The sequence below is a fragment of the Jaculus jaculus genome, chromosome 1 (assembly GCF_020740685.1).
Source record: "Jaculus jaculus isolate mJacJac1 chromosome 1, mJacJac1.mat.Y.cur, whole genome shotgun sequence".
NCBI lineage: Eukaryota > Metazoa > Chordata > Mammalia > Rodentia > Dipodidae > Jaculus > Jaculus jaculus.
This window is the reverse complement of record NC_059102.1, coordinates 138,405,989-138,422,976: the sequence shown is the minus strand read 5'-3', so window position 1 is coordinate 138,422,976 and position 16,988 is coordinate 138,405,989. Positions and strand designations below refer to the sequence as shown.

Sequence of the window (16,988 nt, the reverse complement as noted above, 5' to 3'; positions counted from 1 at the left end):
TTTTTTTTTTTCTGTAATGACAGGTTACTATAAGTGTGGTGGTTTAAAACAACACAAGTCTCACTATACTTGTGGAGAAGGCAAAGCTTTGCTCTTTTCTGAAGGTGGTAGGTGTGAATTGTCTCCTTGGGTTTTCCCTGCTTCTGGAGATCACTTTTAGAGATAGTCCTTAGCTTGTAGCCACCCCCCTTCCTGCATCTTCAAAGCTAGCACCATTGTGTCTCCTCATACATTCTCTGCTTTCCTTTTCCACATTTAAGGACCCCTATGATTGCACTAGGAACACCCTGAAAAACCAGAATAATAGCAATCTTTTATAGTACAACTGAGTAATAATTCTAATTTTATACACAAATTTAACTTTCTTTTTGACATAAGGAAAGTTTATATAACACTCATAAATATGTTTTTTTCAATTGTTATTTATTTGTGTGTGCATGTTTGTGTATGTATACATGTGTTTTGTGTGTGTGTGTGTGTGGTGTGTGTGTGTGTATGAGCATTTGAGTGCCTCAGCATGCACATGGAAGTCAGAAGACAACCTGGGTATGTTTCTCTTCTCTTTCCATCTTCTTTGTTTTTGATTTTTTGAGGTAGGGCATCACTCTAGTTCAAACTAACCTGGTACTCAATCCATAGTCCCAGGCTGGTTTGAAACTCACGGTGATCCTCCTACCTCTGCCTCCCACGTTCTGAGACTAAAGTTGTGCAACACCATCCCTGGCCCATCTTCTTTTTTGAGACAGGGCCTCTCTTTGTTTTACCTCTAAGTTTGTACCAGTAGAGCTGGCTTATAAGCTTCTGGGTACTTCTGCCTCTGCCTCTCATTGATGTGGGAACATTGCAATCACAACACAGGCTACTTTGTGTCTAGTTCTATGGGGAGTTGAATTCATATTGGTAGGCTTGTAAACATGTGCTTTGAACCACTGAACCATTTCCCAAGTCCCCCTTTATTTATTTATTTATTTATTTATTTATTTATTTATTTATTTATTTATTTATTGAGGCAAGGTCTCACTCTAGCCCATAGTGACTTTCAACTCATAGAAATCCTCCTACTTCAGCCTCCCATAGTGAGAGTAAAAGCAATAGCCATCATACCCTGATCTATACTTCTAGGTTCTAAGAATAAGGATTTGGGCATCACCGGGAGACATTTTTTCTGCCTGCCTACAGCCTTATGAGCAATTATATATCAGAGCACTACTAACCCAGGAAAATTTACTAAAGTAGAACTGCAAAAGTAGGCAAAAGAAATTAGATTTCTGAAATTTTGTGTTTCAAAAGTTGAGGTCTACATAGAAAAGGACAGAAAAATAGACATTGTTTTTAAATAATTGAAGATTAATGCCTATATTCCCAGTAGTAGAGAGGCTGAGAAAGGAGAAGGCCAGCATGGGTTACTGGGCTACACATGTCTCAATATATATATATATATATGGTCAAACAAAACAAGAAAGAAAAAAAAAAGTGCCAGAAAAAAAAAAAAATAGCCAGCCCTCCACTCACTAAGAAGCACACAGCATTTGGAGAATGAAAAGAATGTTGGAAATCAAACAAGATAACCTTGTAATTGTTAATGAGTCTCCTTGAAAGGGATTTGATGCTCAGTTCCCACCAGGCTAATTACATGGGTGGTTGAAGGAGATGAAAAAGTATTAAAAAAAATCAAGTGGGTTGTCTGAATTGTATCTCAGGATCAGACTGCACATTTCCCATGCACAAGGGCCAGGTTCAATTCCACATACAAAATCAGGTGGGTCTGAGAACTCTTAGGCAGAGGTAGTCTGTGAGCCTTACTTTCCATGAATACTGCTGACTATAAATGCCTTCATGGCAAGCCTAGAACAAGGGGACTATGAAGAGCCTCACTCAGATTAGCATGAAGTAGAGGAGCTGATTGTTTTTTTATGCTATAGTGGGTTTGGGGAACCTATCTGATAGAATGAGGAGGCCAGCATAGATCACATACCTGAAAATCATGTGGGAATAGTGAGATTACATACACCAAGAAAGAAAAATGAAGATGGACGGGGGTTAGATGACATAGAAGGTACCCAATGCTGATGAATCAGCCATATGTATGTATACACACACACACACACACACACACACACACACACACACACATATATATGATCATATATATATATATATGATCTCCCCTTAATGATCCTGACTGGCCCTGGTTGAGGGGCATGATTGCCACGCAGGATGTATAACACAATGCTTCTAAGTTTGGTGCTCCTCAATTTCTGTGGCCTCAGAGTCTCATATGCTACATATGAACATTGTTATATGGCCTTACTACAGACAGAAATGACATTTGGTAAATACCAAATCATGGCCAGTGGTAATCTGTGATTCTACATAAAAATTTGTGAGTTCAGGAACTATTGTTCCATTTTGAATGCAAAAACATACAACTGAGCCCAGTATGAACTGCTGCCACAGAAACTTTTATCCCTTAAGATAGACTAAAAAGTTGAACCCTTAATAGGATCATTGGGGAGCACCTGAAAAGTCCCTGCAAAGGGTGGGATGAAGCCTAGCCTTAAATTTATTTTATTTTAGTTTTGCTCCGGCCTATCATTTCCAGTACCAGAATGTGCTTACCATTCACAATGAGCTGCTGATCACAGAGACCTACAGGGTCCCCAAACAAGACAGGCTTCTGTCAAAGCACTTGACTACCCACCTGAGGTAAGTAAGACACTACTGCTGAAGACACCATATGCTCGCTTCCAGGACGGAACATGGAGAGACCTGACCAAAATAGGGAAGAGAACCAGACTTCATACAGTTAGCCCATCTAGTGCTGGAAAACACTGTATGAGCGACTGGGGGGAAATGGCCAACAACTGTCCTAGAAGCCATAGGTCTAACCAATCAAAAGCAAACACCCTGACAAGATGTACACACTCGTGCAATAGTGGTACACAGCCTTGATGGGTAATCAATAGCTTTCTGATTGGATAAGAGATCCACTCAGTGGGAAGGAACCCATATCTGGAATTGGAAACCAGTCAGAACCCAATGGAGACAAAGACTGTGCTCTCCGATGTCAAACTCCCTCTAATCTTGGGCTAAAATAGGGGATACATCCATCAAATTCTCCCTAAGATAATAACACTTATCCAATATAACATGTGCTACCTTCACTCTTAATTTGAGAATCTGCTGTTTTTTGGGTTTTTTTTTTTTTTTTTAGATGGTGGAGTGACCCAAAGAGATAAACCATGCCTTGTACTTCAGCCAAGTCCGAGCTGAAACCAAAGAGGAATTGGGGAGATGAGCAAGAGTGCTCCTTCCACGGTAAGCCTGACAGTCAATATCAGAGTGAAGGAGACAGATGCTGAGGACACTCAACACCTACCAAAGCCGAGATCCAGAGGCCCCTAAAAGCTCATCACTGAAGTGGACTTAAAACACAGCCAACAAAACTCAGGCAATTTTGTGGAAGAAGGGATGGAAAGATTGTGAGAGCCACAAGTTGGGACATCATGACCAGAGGCATTGCCTCTCCCCAGTAACTGACTGCTGCTCCCACATAAACCCACAACCCCATGGGGAATACCTGTAACCCTACTAAGGAGGGCTCCCATTGGAATGAGGGCAGGGATGAAGGAAAGGTTGGTACCAACACATGATGTATCTATACTTAGTATGTCCATAATTTAATAATGATAATAATAAAGAAGCTGAGAGGTCAATGTAGAGTCCACAGCTAACCAACAACCAAATCATGGCTTAAGCCCAACACACCCAACTTTTCTTTCATAGTTCTGCACATCCGTCTGCTCTCATTTCTAAGGGAAAACATCCCAAATTGTCCTTGGCTCTAAGAATGACATTGGAGATGTGGCTGTTTGTCCTGCCACCACCCTCCGCAGCAAGGTCTCAGAAAGTGTCTCTACTCCCTGGCTGAAAGTCCTCATCTACAGGAGACCCTATAGTCCATGTTTCTGTGGGGGTGAATTATTAGTAATCAATGTACTTTATGAACCCTATTATAAGGTGTTTTCCACATATAAGGTATGGTTTTCATTTATACTAGATGAAATTTTTTGGGAGGGACTGTATGAGAAAAAGTTTCTCTATGCCAGATAAAAATCTATAGAGAAATAAAACTGATTTTAAAGCTCAGTATACAAGGGTATGATCCTGTCTATTCCATGCATATTGAACTCTGGAACTACAGTTTTAATTAGGAAGGAAAATCTCTAACAACTTTATCAAACTTGATTTCTTTTTTCTTAATCTATCTTCCCCTTTTGTATTTTTCCAGCTTCTATTAGTGAGAGCCAGCCCTGCTTGGATGTACAAATAACACCACACCATACCACATGCATGAGTACACCCCACCTGCACCCACATCTTTGCACTCTGTGGTTTTGTTCTCTGACATAGAAATTCTGAGGTATAAGGAGATTAATTGATTAATTATTATAGGAAAGAGAACTAATGTCAAAGAGGAAAGAAACACATAACTCCATCATACCCTAAAATTCAGCAGGATGTTTTAGACACATGGATTTGGGACATTCATTGGAGCTCACCTGGCCTCACTTTCTGAACGTGCAAACCGGGGGCTTGGACTGCAGTAATGGGCAGCTACTCAGCACCACAGCTGTTCCCACTCCTGCTGGTGTATACCACACAGTCCCCACGGTGACTCTTCCTGTGCCTGACTTTACACTACCTCCATCTTGTTGACCCTCCACTGCCCCTAGTATGTTCATAGAGGTGGGACACATTGTGTTTTATTCACAAAAGCACTGTAAGTGTCTAGAAGCTAGGGCCTTTCAAGAGCCTATTGTATGGAGGGCACTCAAGTTTTAATGGCACATCTCATGGTTCTAACAATTCCAAGATATAAGTATCCCACTTTTCAGGTGAGGGAACTGCAGAAGCATGTGGAGTGTAGATGGATACACAGACAGGGGCTCTCAGCAGTGTGGTCTGGCTTGATCACTTTCATTTACAGGGAGGGGTCTTCAACACATGGCCTTGTCACCTGGGCCAACTGGCACTCACCACACATCCTGAGGAGTCCACTTGGCGATCAGACACACACTTGAAGTTTCGAGTGCAGCCCCCATTGTTCCGAGAGCAGTCACGAACTGGCCCAAAAGAGGACAGCAGGTCATTGATGGTTTCAAAGTACGTGGACAGCATTGCTTCTTCCCTTAGAGAGAAAGGGGATGGTTAAACCCTACAGATATCTGCATCACTGAATTAACAAGAATTAATTTAAACCCATTATATTTGAAACCTTCATTTATTTTATTTTATTATTTATTTATTTATTTATTTATTTATTTATTTATTTATTTTGAGGTAAGGTTGCATTCTAGCTCAGGCTGACCTGTATTTCACTATGTAGTCTCTAGTTGGCCTCAAACTCATGGTGACCCTCCTACCTCTGCCTCCCAAGTGCTGGGATTAAAGGCGTACACCAACATGCCCGGCTCCTCATTTGTTTTATTTTAATCAAGAAAATAATACAGATATAAGATTAAAAAGGAAAAGTAGGCATGCCATCTAATAATATTGTTTACTTCCCATTGTTTTAAGGGAAATAGACTTTTTATTATATTATTTCTCATAAATTTGAAAGGCAGGTATGAGAATTCCATCTTACCAATAGGTGAATTATGTATTTGAAGCATGAAATGTCCTCTTAAAATTTCATTTATCTTTGTTGTGCATATATGTGTGTAATGTATGCATGTGTGTGTCCAGGTGTGTATGCTCTGTGCACACATGTACAAAGAGCAAAAGAGGATATTGGGTGTCTTATTTTCATTCATCTGCCTGCTGCCTTTAGACTGGGATTCTCACACCACCCAGATTTACCATTTTTGATGAGCAAGCAATTCTCTGGTCTCTGCCATCCCCTCTCTCTGCTGCCTTGCAGGAATGGTGTAACATACATGTGTGGCTATGCTAGGATGTTTACATGAGTATTGCAGAATTGAAACTGGGCAGTCTTGGACCTTCTAGGGCCCCTCGTGTTTGAACAGCAGCACTCTTAAGAACAGAGCCATCTCCTTAGCCCAAAGTATGAAATGTCTTGCTAAAGACCACCCAGCACCTAATGTGGCAGCATGAAAGTGTGTGTCAAGATCCATTCGGGTCCAAAGGGGAAGAAGTTTGTCTGTAGTCTACTGGACTTATCACATTGGTTTTTATAAGCACCAGAGCTCCCTAAAGCAACTTGATGTTAGGGTGCATCCCTATCATTCCATCTTTAGCATTCCAACATACTCTTCTATTTATGAAACCAAAGCCACAAAGGATTGTGGAGCATACCATAGATTCCCACAACTTATAAATAGCAGTGTCAAGACACTAGCTCAGCTCTAGGACACTAGAAGGTTGCTTCTCATAATATGACACTGGTAAGACTGTCAACAATCACTAGTGAGGTCATGAAATTACAGGAAAACTGTGATTCTTCACAAGCGAGGTTCCCAAAAGATACAAACAGATTATATACTAATATGTTTTCCAACACTCTATATGACAAAATACTATAGGATACATTCTGTATTATGGATGGGATACAGCTGAAAGTTTTTGATGCTATTTTTCTGGAAAAATAAGCCTAGCTTAGGGCTATGCTTGTAACGGGGTAGGCTTGACTCCCACAGACACAGAGGATCTTAAAGCAGCTTCAAAGGCACTGCTGGCCAGAGGGGCTGCTCTTCCATGGCATGTGGCTCATGTAGCTGCATGTGCATGGAATAAGATGGACTCACAAGAATTTTAGGAATGTCAATAGACCCTTTTTTCACATCTTTTCTCGTCTTTTCTGTCCTCAAGTTTTGAACTCCAGGCTTGAGTCTTACTCATTTCTTGCCTCCAATATTTCCATCGTGCCTACTGACTGGTAGTGAACCTGGTAAATCCCAGCTATAATTATATATTTCCTTTGATCAATAGCTTCCAAGTACTTATGAAAGAGAGTCTAAATTCATTTTCTTGTGCTTCAACTCTCTTTGTGACCCTGTCTCTGGCTACCTATCCCTCTTCTTATATTCTTTACTGCCTGGCCCCCTGCTAATTTTCATTCTTTGAATAGTTTTCCTGAAAACAGATCAGGAATGCAGCTATACACAGAAGGCTGACTGGAGACCTTTCCTGGGTTTTACAGAGTGACCAAATTACGGTTGGGTGAGGAGCCCTCATGGAAGCTTCAGTTGACCCTTTGGGGAACCCAGGAGCTGTCTTTCATGGATATCACAGATTAAAGCTAGGACACAAGCATTGACATTACTACATCCACTGGCCATTGTCAGGACTGCACTCTAGAAGTGGGCCAGTGGGTATCTTTGCACAAGGTAGTTTTCTGGTTGAAGGCAGTTCCCAGTGGGAGACAAAACTTCAGGCTGAGGGATGGGTATTGGGCCTGGATCAGTATTTACTCAAAATATCACTTACTCAAAATGCTTAGGACCACAAATGCTTCATACATGAGGGCTTATGGGGTATAGACACAGAATTTGCCTATTAAACATCTCTAATCTTAAACCCTAAAATTTAAAATGTGAAAGATTTTGACCATCCCCCTGAAACCTATACCTTCATCACTTTGAATCGTCAATCATGTTTTTCCTTCTTTCTGGAATACTTATCTCTGAATTCACTTCCTGATGAAGTGTTAAGTCCCTTTAAAATGATTCGTATTTATTCATTCATTCAATCAATCAATCATCCATTCAGATATTGCATAGGTTTAATTGAGTGCTTAATAAGAATCAGGCATTTTTCTAAGCCCTGGAAACACAGCAGTCACATTGGCAAGGTCCTTACCACTACATCATTTTCTTTTTTCTTTCTTTCTTTCTTTCTTTCTTTCTTTCTTTCTTTCTTTCTTTCTTTCTTTCTTTCTTTCTTTCTTTCTTTTTTTTTGACAATGACTGAGAGAGAAAGAGGCAGAGAGAGAGAGAGAGAATCGGTGCCCCAGGGCTTCCAGAGACTTCAGACGAACTCCAGATGCGTGCGCCCTCTTGTGCATCTGGCTAACATGGGTCCTGGGGAATTGATCCTTGAACTGGAATCCTTAGGCTTCACAGGCAAGCGCTTAACCACTAAGCCAACTCTCCAGCCCCCACCACAGCTTATTGCTACCTCATTTGTGGAGCCTTCTCTACTTCTACCACTAGAATAAATTGCTTATCTTTTGAGCACATTGCTGAAATCTGTAACCTCACTGATCTTAACTATTATCATGCCCATGATAATCAGCTCCCAGAGAGATTATAAGATTTCTAAGAGAGGGATTAAAATTACTCATGCCTGTTTATCCCTTAGCACAGAGCCTGGAGGAACATGAGCTAAGAAGGGGTTCAAATGAAGCAAACAACAGAAGATATAGATGCAGTATCTACAGACCAGTTTTTTCACCAAGGGACTAAGAAGACTTCCTTTCTTATCCCCATACTGGGTTCTCATTCCACATCTCTCATCTTTGGGCCTGTAGGATAGAGACAATGGAGAACATACAAGAAGAGTGGCAAGACTTTCTCTCAGTTCCTAACTCTGGATAGAGTGAGGTGGCAGATATATGTAGAGAAATAATACTTTATGAAAAAAAGCTCCGAGATGTGCCATGTTTCAGTCATGGAAGGAGTTGAGGGTACTGGGAAGACTGCAAAGCTGTTAAAATACTCAAATAGCTTTCAGAGATCAGAAAAGGCCAGTGAGAGGAGAAAATGTAGACAGAGCAAGAGAGGGTCTGAGAGAGTGAGACCAAGAAGAGAGAAGAACACAGAGAAATGACTAGGCACAACAAACAAACAAAAAAACAACAGCAACAAAACCAGAAATAGAAACACAGTCATCCAGAGAGACATGAACCGGAAGGTAAAAATATAAATGGATAGACAGGCATATGGACAGATATATAAGGAGAGGGAGAGAGAGAGAGAGAGAGAGAGAGAGAGAGAGAGAGAGAGAGAGAGAGAGAGAGAACCTTAGAGATTCAAAGATAAGCAAATAGAAGTAGAGATTACATGTGAAAAAGGAGACAAAATGGAGAGACAGAGTAGGAGAAATAAAGGGAGAAAAACAGGTATAAGAAAGAGATTGAAAGAGAAAACCTCAAGGTAAGACCAGAACAAATGTGTAAGTGTAAGGAGAAGAGACAAGCAGACGAGAGAAAGGTGAGTGGGGGAGGAAGGACATGAGGAAAGAACAAGAAAGTGAAAGACAGACACTGAGTGGAAAAGATCAGAGTGACAGAAAAGACACAAACGGAAGCAGAAAAACAAGCAAAAAATGTCACCCTTCTGTGGGACATGGAGATGGCTCCAGATATACAAATGAACAGGATGTAAGCTTTGAAAAAGATCAATTCTGCATAAACACCAGTCACATATGGGAAGAGCACTGCTTAAAACACAGACGTGACACAGGCTCTTTCTAATCTAAGAGGAGTGATTGTGTCCAGAAGGGAAATGAGACCACCTGAGCACAGGGCCGAAAAGGAGTTTAAGATACGTGCTTCTGTAACTGTGGGACTTAGTCCATCTTCACAGCCTGAGTCAGTATTTGAGGACCATTGAGTCTTTTGAACTACCCTTGGCAATGGATAAATAAAGGGATGAATGAACTACCTCAGGGACAGAGGGGAATTGGATTGATGCACATAACATCAATGTACCAGGAGAGCTGCCTGAGCATCAAGACCTTGCTGGACACTACCACCACCAACATTCTCTACACCATCTGTGATTTTCTGAGCACCTGCTATGTGCCAAGAGCTGCATAGGTTCCTTCTTGCTGCATGAGCTATGTATTCTTCCTCCCATTGAAAAGCTATGGGAGTTATGTCATATTCTCTGGTTAATCAATGAAAACTAGGCTGTGCTTAGAATTAATTTATTTATTTGCCAGGAGAGAGAGAGAGAGGATACACACACAGAGAATGGGTGCACCAGGGCCCCTTGGCACTGCAAACAAACTCCAGATGCATACGCTACCTTGGACCTTTGGCTTATGTGGCTACTGGGGAACTGAACCTGAGTCCTTTGGCTTTGTAGGCAGGCACTTTAACCACTAAGCCATCTCTCCAGCCCTAGGCTTTGCTTATAGGTCAGATAGACATCCAGACCTAAGCTTTCTCCGTGTAGTGTATGGTGATTTGAATATAACACTCCCCATCGACTCCTGTGTTTGAATACTTCATCTCCACAAGTAGCATTGTGTGGAAAGGTTGTGGATCCTGGCAGAAACTGAGGCTTGCTATAGGACATGGGCCTTGAGGGTGATGTTATAGCCCAGACCCGCTTCTCCACTCTCCTCTCTCCTTTGTCCCTGCTGCTGTGAGGATCCACTTGCTACTTCTGCCGTGCTTTCTCTACCTGGATACAGTTTTCTGTAGAACTGTAAACCCAAATAAACTCCTCCCCCTAAGGTGCTCCAGCAATGAGAAAGTAACTGATACCCCACTACTAAGTGTTGAGAACTTGCTCTGTGTCTTTGCCATCTGAGCTCTCATAAGGGTAAAGTCAGTAAACACCTGTTTCCAATTTATCTTTAGCTTAGGGGATAACGAGGCAATATGAGCTTGGGTGTTATTTTTGTAGATCCCTACCCTTGACTACTGTCCTGTATATTAAAAGCTTAAACCCACCTTGAAATAAAAAGTGAAAACGCACAGTGTATTTGTTCACTGAAGTTGACAAGGCATAGATTATAAGGTGAGTAACTTAAAACAGTAGAACTGTCTGGTTCTGGACAGTAGAAGTTATCCAAGAGCAAGGTGTTGGCTCATGCAAGGTCCCTCAGCAGGACTTAGATTCGAATCCTTCCTTGACTCTTTGTAGCTTTCAGTGGCTCCTGACAATCTCTTTCCTTTCCTCTTTCCTTGGTTTGGAATTTCATGCGTCCAGTATCAGCCTCCACCATCACAAAGCTATCTCTCTTATCTATACATGTGTGACTATCCAACTTATTTAGAGAACACTAGTAATTTCTGAGGTATGGAAGTTTATAAATCACCAAAAATTCATACTGAGGGCTGGCGAGATGGCTTAGCAGTTAAGAAATTTGCCTGTGAAGCCAAAGGACCCAGGTTTGATTCCCCAGGGCCCACGTAAACCAGATGTATAAGTGGCACATGCTTCTGGTGTTTGTTTACAGTGGCTTAAGGCCCTGGCCTGCCCGTTATCTCTCTTTCCCTCTCCATATTTCTCTCAAGTAAATAAAATAAAATAAAATACCAAAAAGTTCATATTGATACTGTTTATGTTTGTGCATGCATGTATGTGTTCACATGTGTGTGCATGCACATGTATAGGGGTGCATATGTGTGTGCACATGGAGGCCAGAGTTTGACATTTGGTATCTTCCTGGATTGCTCTCCACCTTATTTATTCATAATAGAGTTTCTTTTTGAAGCTAGAACTCGCAAATTCCAGTCAAGCTAGCCAGCTTGTCCCTAGTATCCCTGTTTCTGGCTCCCAAATACTAGGTTACAGGCAGGTCATCATGTTTGCCTGGCATTTGCATGGGTGCTGGGATTCTGTACTCAGTGCTCATGCTTGTGAGGCAAGTATTTTAAACAACTGAGCCATTTGCCCAGCCCTTATCTTGAAACTTAATAACCAATTATACAAGATTTAATGATGGAGGAGATACAGTTCTGAAGGTGGGCACTATCTGGATGAAATTAGGTATCCCCATAAACGAGTTTGACCAAGGTGGTTGGTCCCTTCAATACTCCATCATTCTGTTGTAAGAAGTTGAACAATATTCCTCCTCTCCTGAGGACTCAGCATTCAAGCTGCCATCTTGGAAACAATGGGCAGATTCATCAGACAGTGAACTTGCTGGTACTATGACCATGAACTTCATAGATCTACAACTATGAGTAAAACAGCATCTACAACACTACCAACCTAAATATTTTGTTAAAGCAGCACAAAGAATCTAAGAAAGGGCTGCAGGGATGGTTTAGCAGTTAAGGTGTTTTCCTGCAAAGCCAAAGGACCCAGGTCTGATTCCCCAGGATCCACGTTAGCCAGATGCACAAGAGGGTGCATGTGTCTGGAGTTCGTTTGCAGTGGCTGGAGGCTCTGGTGTGCCCATTCTCTCTCTCTCTCCCTCCTTGTTTCTCTGTTAAATAAATAAAAATAAAATATAAAAGAAATAAACTCAGACAAACATTACTTGGATTTAGGGCCATGTAAACCTTGAATTCAATGTTGCTGAAGTTTGGACTCAGGCGTGCCCAATCCCAGTAGCCACATCCTGCTATGTGAAGTCTCTTCTGCACCCCATTTTTCTACCAATAAAGAAACATCTATGTTTTGCTCCCAACTTTGCAGGTCATTGTGAAGATACAATACCATGATACCTGCAAAGATGTTTTGCAAACTCTAAAAAACATTGAAAACTTGTTTGATATTCATTCTTTCAATGTAAATTTGAACTTGGTTTCTGTACCTATGTTTCCACACACCTCTTTAGTTCTTGTACCCTAATTCCACCTCACTACAACTTGGATTCAAAGTAGATTCCACCAGATCCCAGTAAGCTAGGAGAAGTTGCAATCCCTTATTACCTTACCAGTCAGGTAGAAATGCATCACCTGGGTGTTGCCATCCCAGAAAGCACCACACAGAGCAAGCATGAGGCAGGGCAGCTAGGAACAGATGCTATCAAGGCCTGCTGTTAATAGATGCCAGGAAAGGTCTGTGCCACTCCCAGAAAGTGTGAATAGATGACTCAGAGCCCAGACAGTGACAAGACCCCATGGGTGCACACTAATCATTCTCAGATAACAGCCAGCAACTTTGTTTCTTGAGCTCAACATGAGGAGGCAGATGGAACAGCCACCTGATAAGAGTCAGCTTTTCCCCTGGCATACTTTCTCATTCTTCTTGCAAAACACATAGGTATAGGAGACAAATGGACAGGATGGTCTGGAATCAGACTGCCTGTAGCAGAGTCCCAGCTTCACTCACTGTGAGATTTTGAGCAAGTCCTTTAAACTCACCTTCCATTTTCTCATTCAAATAATGGGACTATTAATATGCAGATAATGGGGTTTGTATGAGAAATATATTTAGCAATTTATGTTAAGTGCCTAGCATAGTCACCTATAATTGGCCGTAACTAACAATATATGGTATTGATGAGGGAATGAGGGGTGTCTTTGAGATCGACAAAGCCATTTTTGGCTCTCAGTTGGGCTTTAACCTAGGAGTTAGGGTGCCAGATACTTACAGCCACTCAAAACTTCCACTGAGTCGGTGGCCTCGAGATTCTTATCTTGTGAACATGATGAATGAACTCCACAGACCATATAGGGGAACACTTAGAGAGATTTTATTACATAGCTTAAGAGAAAGAAAGAAGACAGTGCTTCTTTACAGCAGAAGGTGGTCCCCAGCTGTGGAAAATGCAACTGCCAATTCTGATTTAGATCTTTAATGGGAATTTACTTGGGGGTGGGGCTGAGCTGGTCAGTTTACTTCCCATGATAAGTGTGGTGGTTTGATTCAGGTATCCCCTATAAACTTAGGTGTTCTGAATGCTGGGTTCCCAGCTGATGGCATTTTGGAAATTAAAGCCTCCTGGAGGCAGTGTATTGTTGGGGGTGGGCTTGTGGGTATGATAGCCAGTGTCCCCTTGCCAGAGTGTGGCACACTCTACTGTTGCTGTTGTCCATCTGATGTTGGTCAGGGGGTAATGTCCACCCTCTGCTCATGCCATCATTTTCCCCTGCCATCATGGAGCTTCCCCTTGAGTCTATAAGCCAAAATAAATCCTTTCTCCCCACATGCTGCCCTTAGTCAGTGTTTTCTGCCAGCAAGGTGAACATGACTGTACCACCAGGTACCTAGGAACCTTGCAGTACTTACTCCTGGTTTCTAGGTAAGAGGAACTCCTTTGGGGGAAAAATGATACAGTAAAGAACAAGATTTGCCTCTACAGGCTCAAGGGCATGTCTCACTGTTAGACACTTTCAGTTTACTTTTGAGGGCTCTGCTAAACTCGAAATGCCTCATGTCCCCCTCTGAAGGGGTAACCCTTACTGCCTCAGTTTTATCTTAGTTCCTCTAAGTTGCAAGAAATGTGCATTGAGAACATAAGGAGCTAAATGCAGGAGATCGAGGGAGATCTGAGGACCCCCGTTAATCGTGTAAAATGTTTCACTAATTTGTTCTGGGCACTGGTCAGTGTTCTAGATATAGGGATGGACATGATAAAGCATGTACTCAGGAGGCAGGAAAACACTGGCCCCCATGTTGTTACCTTGGTGTTGCTGGCGAAAAAATCTCATCCAAGCAGAAACAGCTTATGGGAAGAAAGGGTTTATTTTGGCTTATTGTCTTGAGGGGAAGTTTCAGCATTAAATGGAAAGAATGATAGAACAGGACGGACATCACCTGCTGGCATAGCAGCAGAAAGCAGAAGAAAGTGAGGAGCTCTGGCCAAGGGAGCTGGGTTGTAAAACCCCTAAGCCACCCTCTACACACACATCTCCCTAGCAGGCTATACCATCCCAATTGCCACTGGCTGGGGACCAAGCATTCAAAATATGAGTTTATGGGGAACATCTTATTCAAAGTATCTCACCCAACAAAATAAATGAGGGGTGAAGGACCCACAAAGACTGTGAATGTGAGAGAAGGTGATGACTTTCCAGATGAGGCAGCACTGAGCCAGAAATGTCAAGAAAGGGTAAGGATGAGCTTAGGAATGTGAATGGACTAGGGTAAGGAAACTGCAGAAGGGGAGCAGCACGTGGTGAAGCCCAGGGAGGGCGAGTACTGATTAGAGGATCGTCAGGGGTTTCAGAGAGGCTGGAGTGTCAAGGAGAACAGGATGGAGGCACTGCAGGGGCTGAGCTAGAGGGAGCTCTGATGATTCTGGATTTCCCCCTGGGGTGTGGAGGCTGCCACCAGCAGTTTCTTACAACAGTACCTGCTTTTATTCAGGCTAAATATATATGTGACTAGCTTATGAAACTCATCATGACAATACCAGCCACAACCACCACAATAATAGTAAGTGCTTAGGGTGTATGTATTAAATGCCAACCAATGATTTAAGCACTACATGACTCAACCCACTTAGTCCATCTCAAACTTAGTGGTAGAAATATGATCATCCCATTTTATAGAAGAAGAAACTGAGGTAGTATTTTCAGGATTAGGCTGCTGGGAGAACAGCAATGACAAGACAAGTAAAACATTAGTTCAGCCAGTCACGTGGTGAGGTGACTGACATGCCTCTGGGGAAGGAGTCCAGGGAAAGCTGACACAAGCCACAGGGAGGTAGGTTTTCTGAAGTCAGAGCTGCTCTGCCATGAGAATTCTATCTTCCCACTACTCAGCCTGAATGCCCTCTGAAGGAGGGGCACTTCCTGGGACAGTTGTGGAGAGGAGCCCTGCTTTAAGGGGAGGAAATGCAGCATACTATTTAACAGTGGCATTAACACAGTTAATACCTATTGGGAACTTAGGACAGGGGAACTTTGATTTTTCAGGGGTTACCTCATTTAATTCTTGCTACCATCTTCACGATGCTGCTATTGTCCATTTTTTTTGTAGGTCCATACACGTAGGACTTGGTTCTTATGGAGCTAAGGGGACTGGAAGAGAGCCCTAGCAACGGAGCTTGATTCATCCTGGGAGAGCCAAACTATAGTTTCTTGGCATACTATCTGTCTCTTTATGATCCCATCACACTCAAGAGATTCTGGGTCTGGTATTCCAGCTGACGCTTCATATTCTCCTTCCTCCAGCAATTATGGTTTGTACTAATTTAGGTGGAGAATATAGATTGCTGAGCAGAGTGGTCTCATAGCTTCCTGTGAGTGTCTTGTGTCTTTGAGTCACTTGCAACTTCCTGCATGCTGAGAGACTCCTCACTCATATCTCCCAGTGTACTAGAAATGCTGCAGCTGTGTCCCAGAAAAGGATAAGGATGGAGAACAGAGGATGAGATGAGGGGATAAGAAAATCCTATCAACTACGTGGCCTTGTGAACAAAGAGAAAATGTGACATTTGCTGTCTATCTGTCAAGTGAAGTCAACACTCTCCAAGTGGCAGTGACATGGGTCAGTAGTCAGTGAGTTAAAGACTATGAAAGTCCCTTATCACAAGTGTTCTGTGAGGGTCTCCATAGGGGCTTGCCATGTTTTACGAGTCCAGAGTCCATTTATTCACTTAATAAATATTTACTCATTCTCACAGTGTATGTAGGAGGTTAGGCATACAGAAGGGAGTGGAACAGATATGGGCTCTGTTTCTTCCTGGCTTGTTTACTAATAAAACAGGTTTATTAATGAAACAGAGGCACTGGGCAACTGGCTGCCTCCCTACCAATTGTATGCATCTAAGCCTATGGTATGTCTGTGTCCTGTCTACCTCTGTGTCTACCCAGTTGTATCTATACACATGTACCACTGTCCATATGCATCTAACTCTACAAACTGTGATGGATGCCTGAAAAACTGTACACTGGGAAAGCATATGGCACAGGGACCAATCTAATGTAGAGAAGAGGGCCTGGGGGGGAGTTGGGAGCAGGTTTCCCTGGAGAATACCAAACCTGAGTCAATCCAGCCTGTGGCCCAGTAAGGCTCTGCCACCTTGGGTTCCCCAGGCGTTCCTGATATGTGCGTCCCACATCCACCATCTACAGTGACTGTAGTATCCGCCTATCTCCAAGGCTGTCATACATCTTCCCTGTAATTGTTCTCACTCCTCAGTAATGGAAATTCTCTAGTTTACCTACCTCCCTTCTTTCATTCTCCCTCTTTTCCTCTTTCCCTCTCTTGTGCCTCTTGAAAGTCCCATTGTTATTGCTTTAAAAGAAATAAAAGTGTCTCGATGACAAATACTGAGGCTTGTTTATTATTTATTAATGAAATTCCCTCACAGAGTCACAGATTGCTCCACACAACTCACATCCCAGAGAGAAGATCATTCTGATAGGCTCCAGAGGTTGGTGGCCTCCT

At 42.3% G+C, this 16,988-nt stretch overlaps 1 protein-coding gene across 5 annotated transcripts in view; it reads right to left on the bottom strand.

Annotated features, from left to right (window-relative positions):
* Nucleotides 1–16,988, bottom strand: part of Astn2 (astrotactin 2) — a 1,021,805-nt gene that overhangs the window by 440,820 nt on the left and 563,997 nt on the right. For all 5 annotated transcript variants that reach the window (XM_045154445.1, XM_045154449.1, XM_045154453.1 and 2 more), the window contains one exon: nucleotides 5,041–5,191. In XM_045154445.1, coding sequence (XP_045010380.1) covers nucleotides 5,041–5,191 — 151 coding nt within the window. The remainder of the gene's footprint in view (nucleotides 1–5,040; nucleotides 5,192–16,988) is intronic.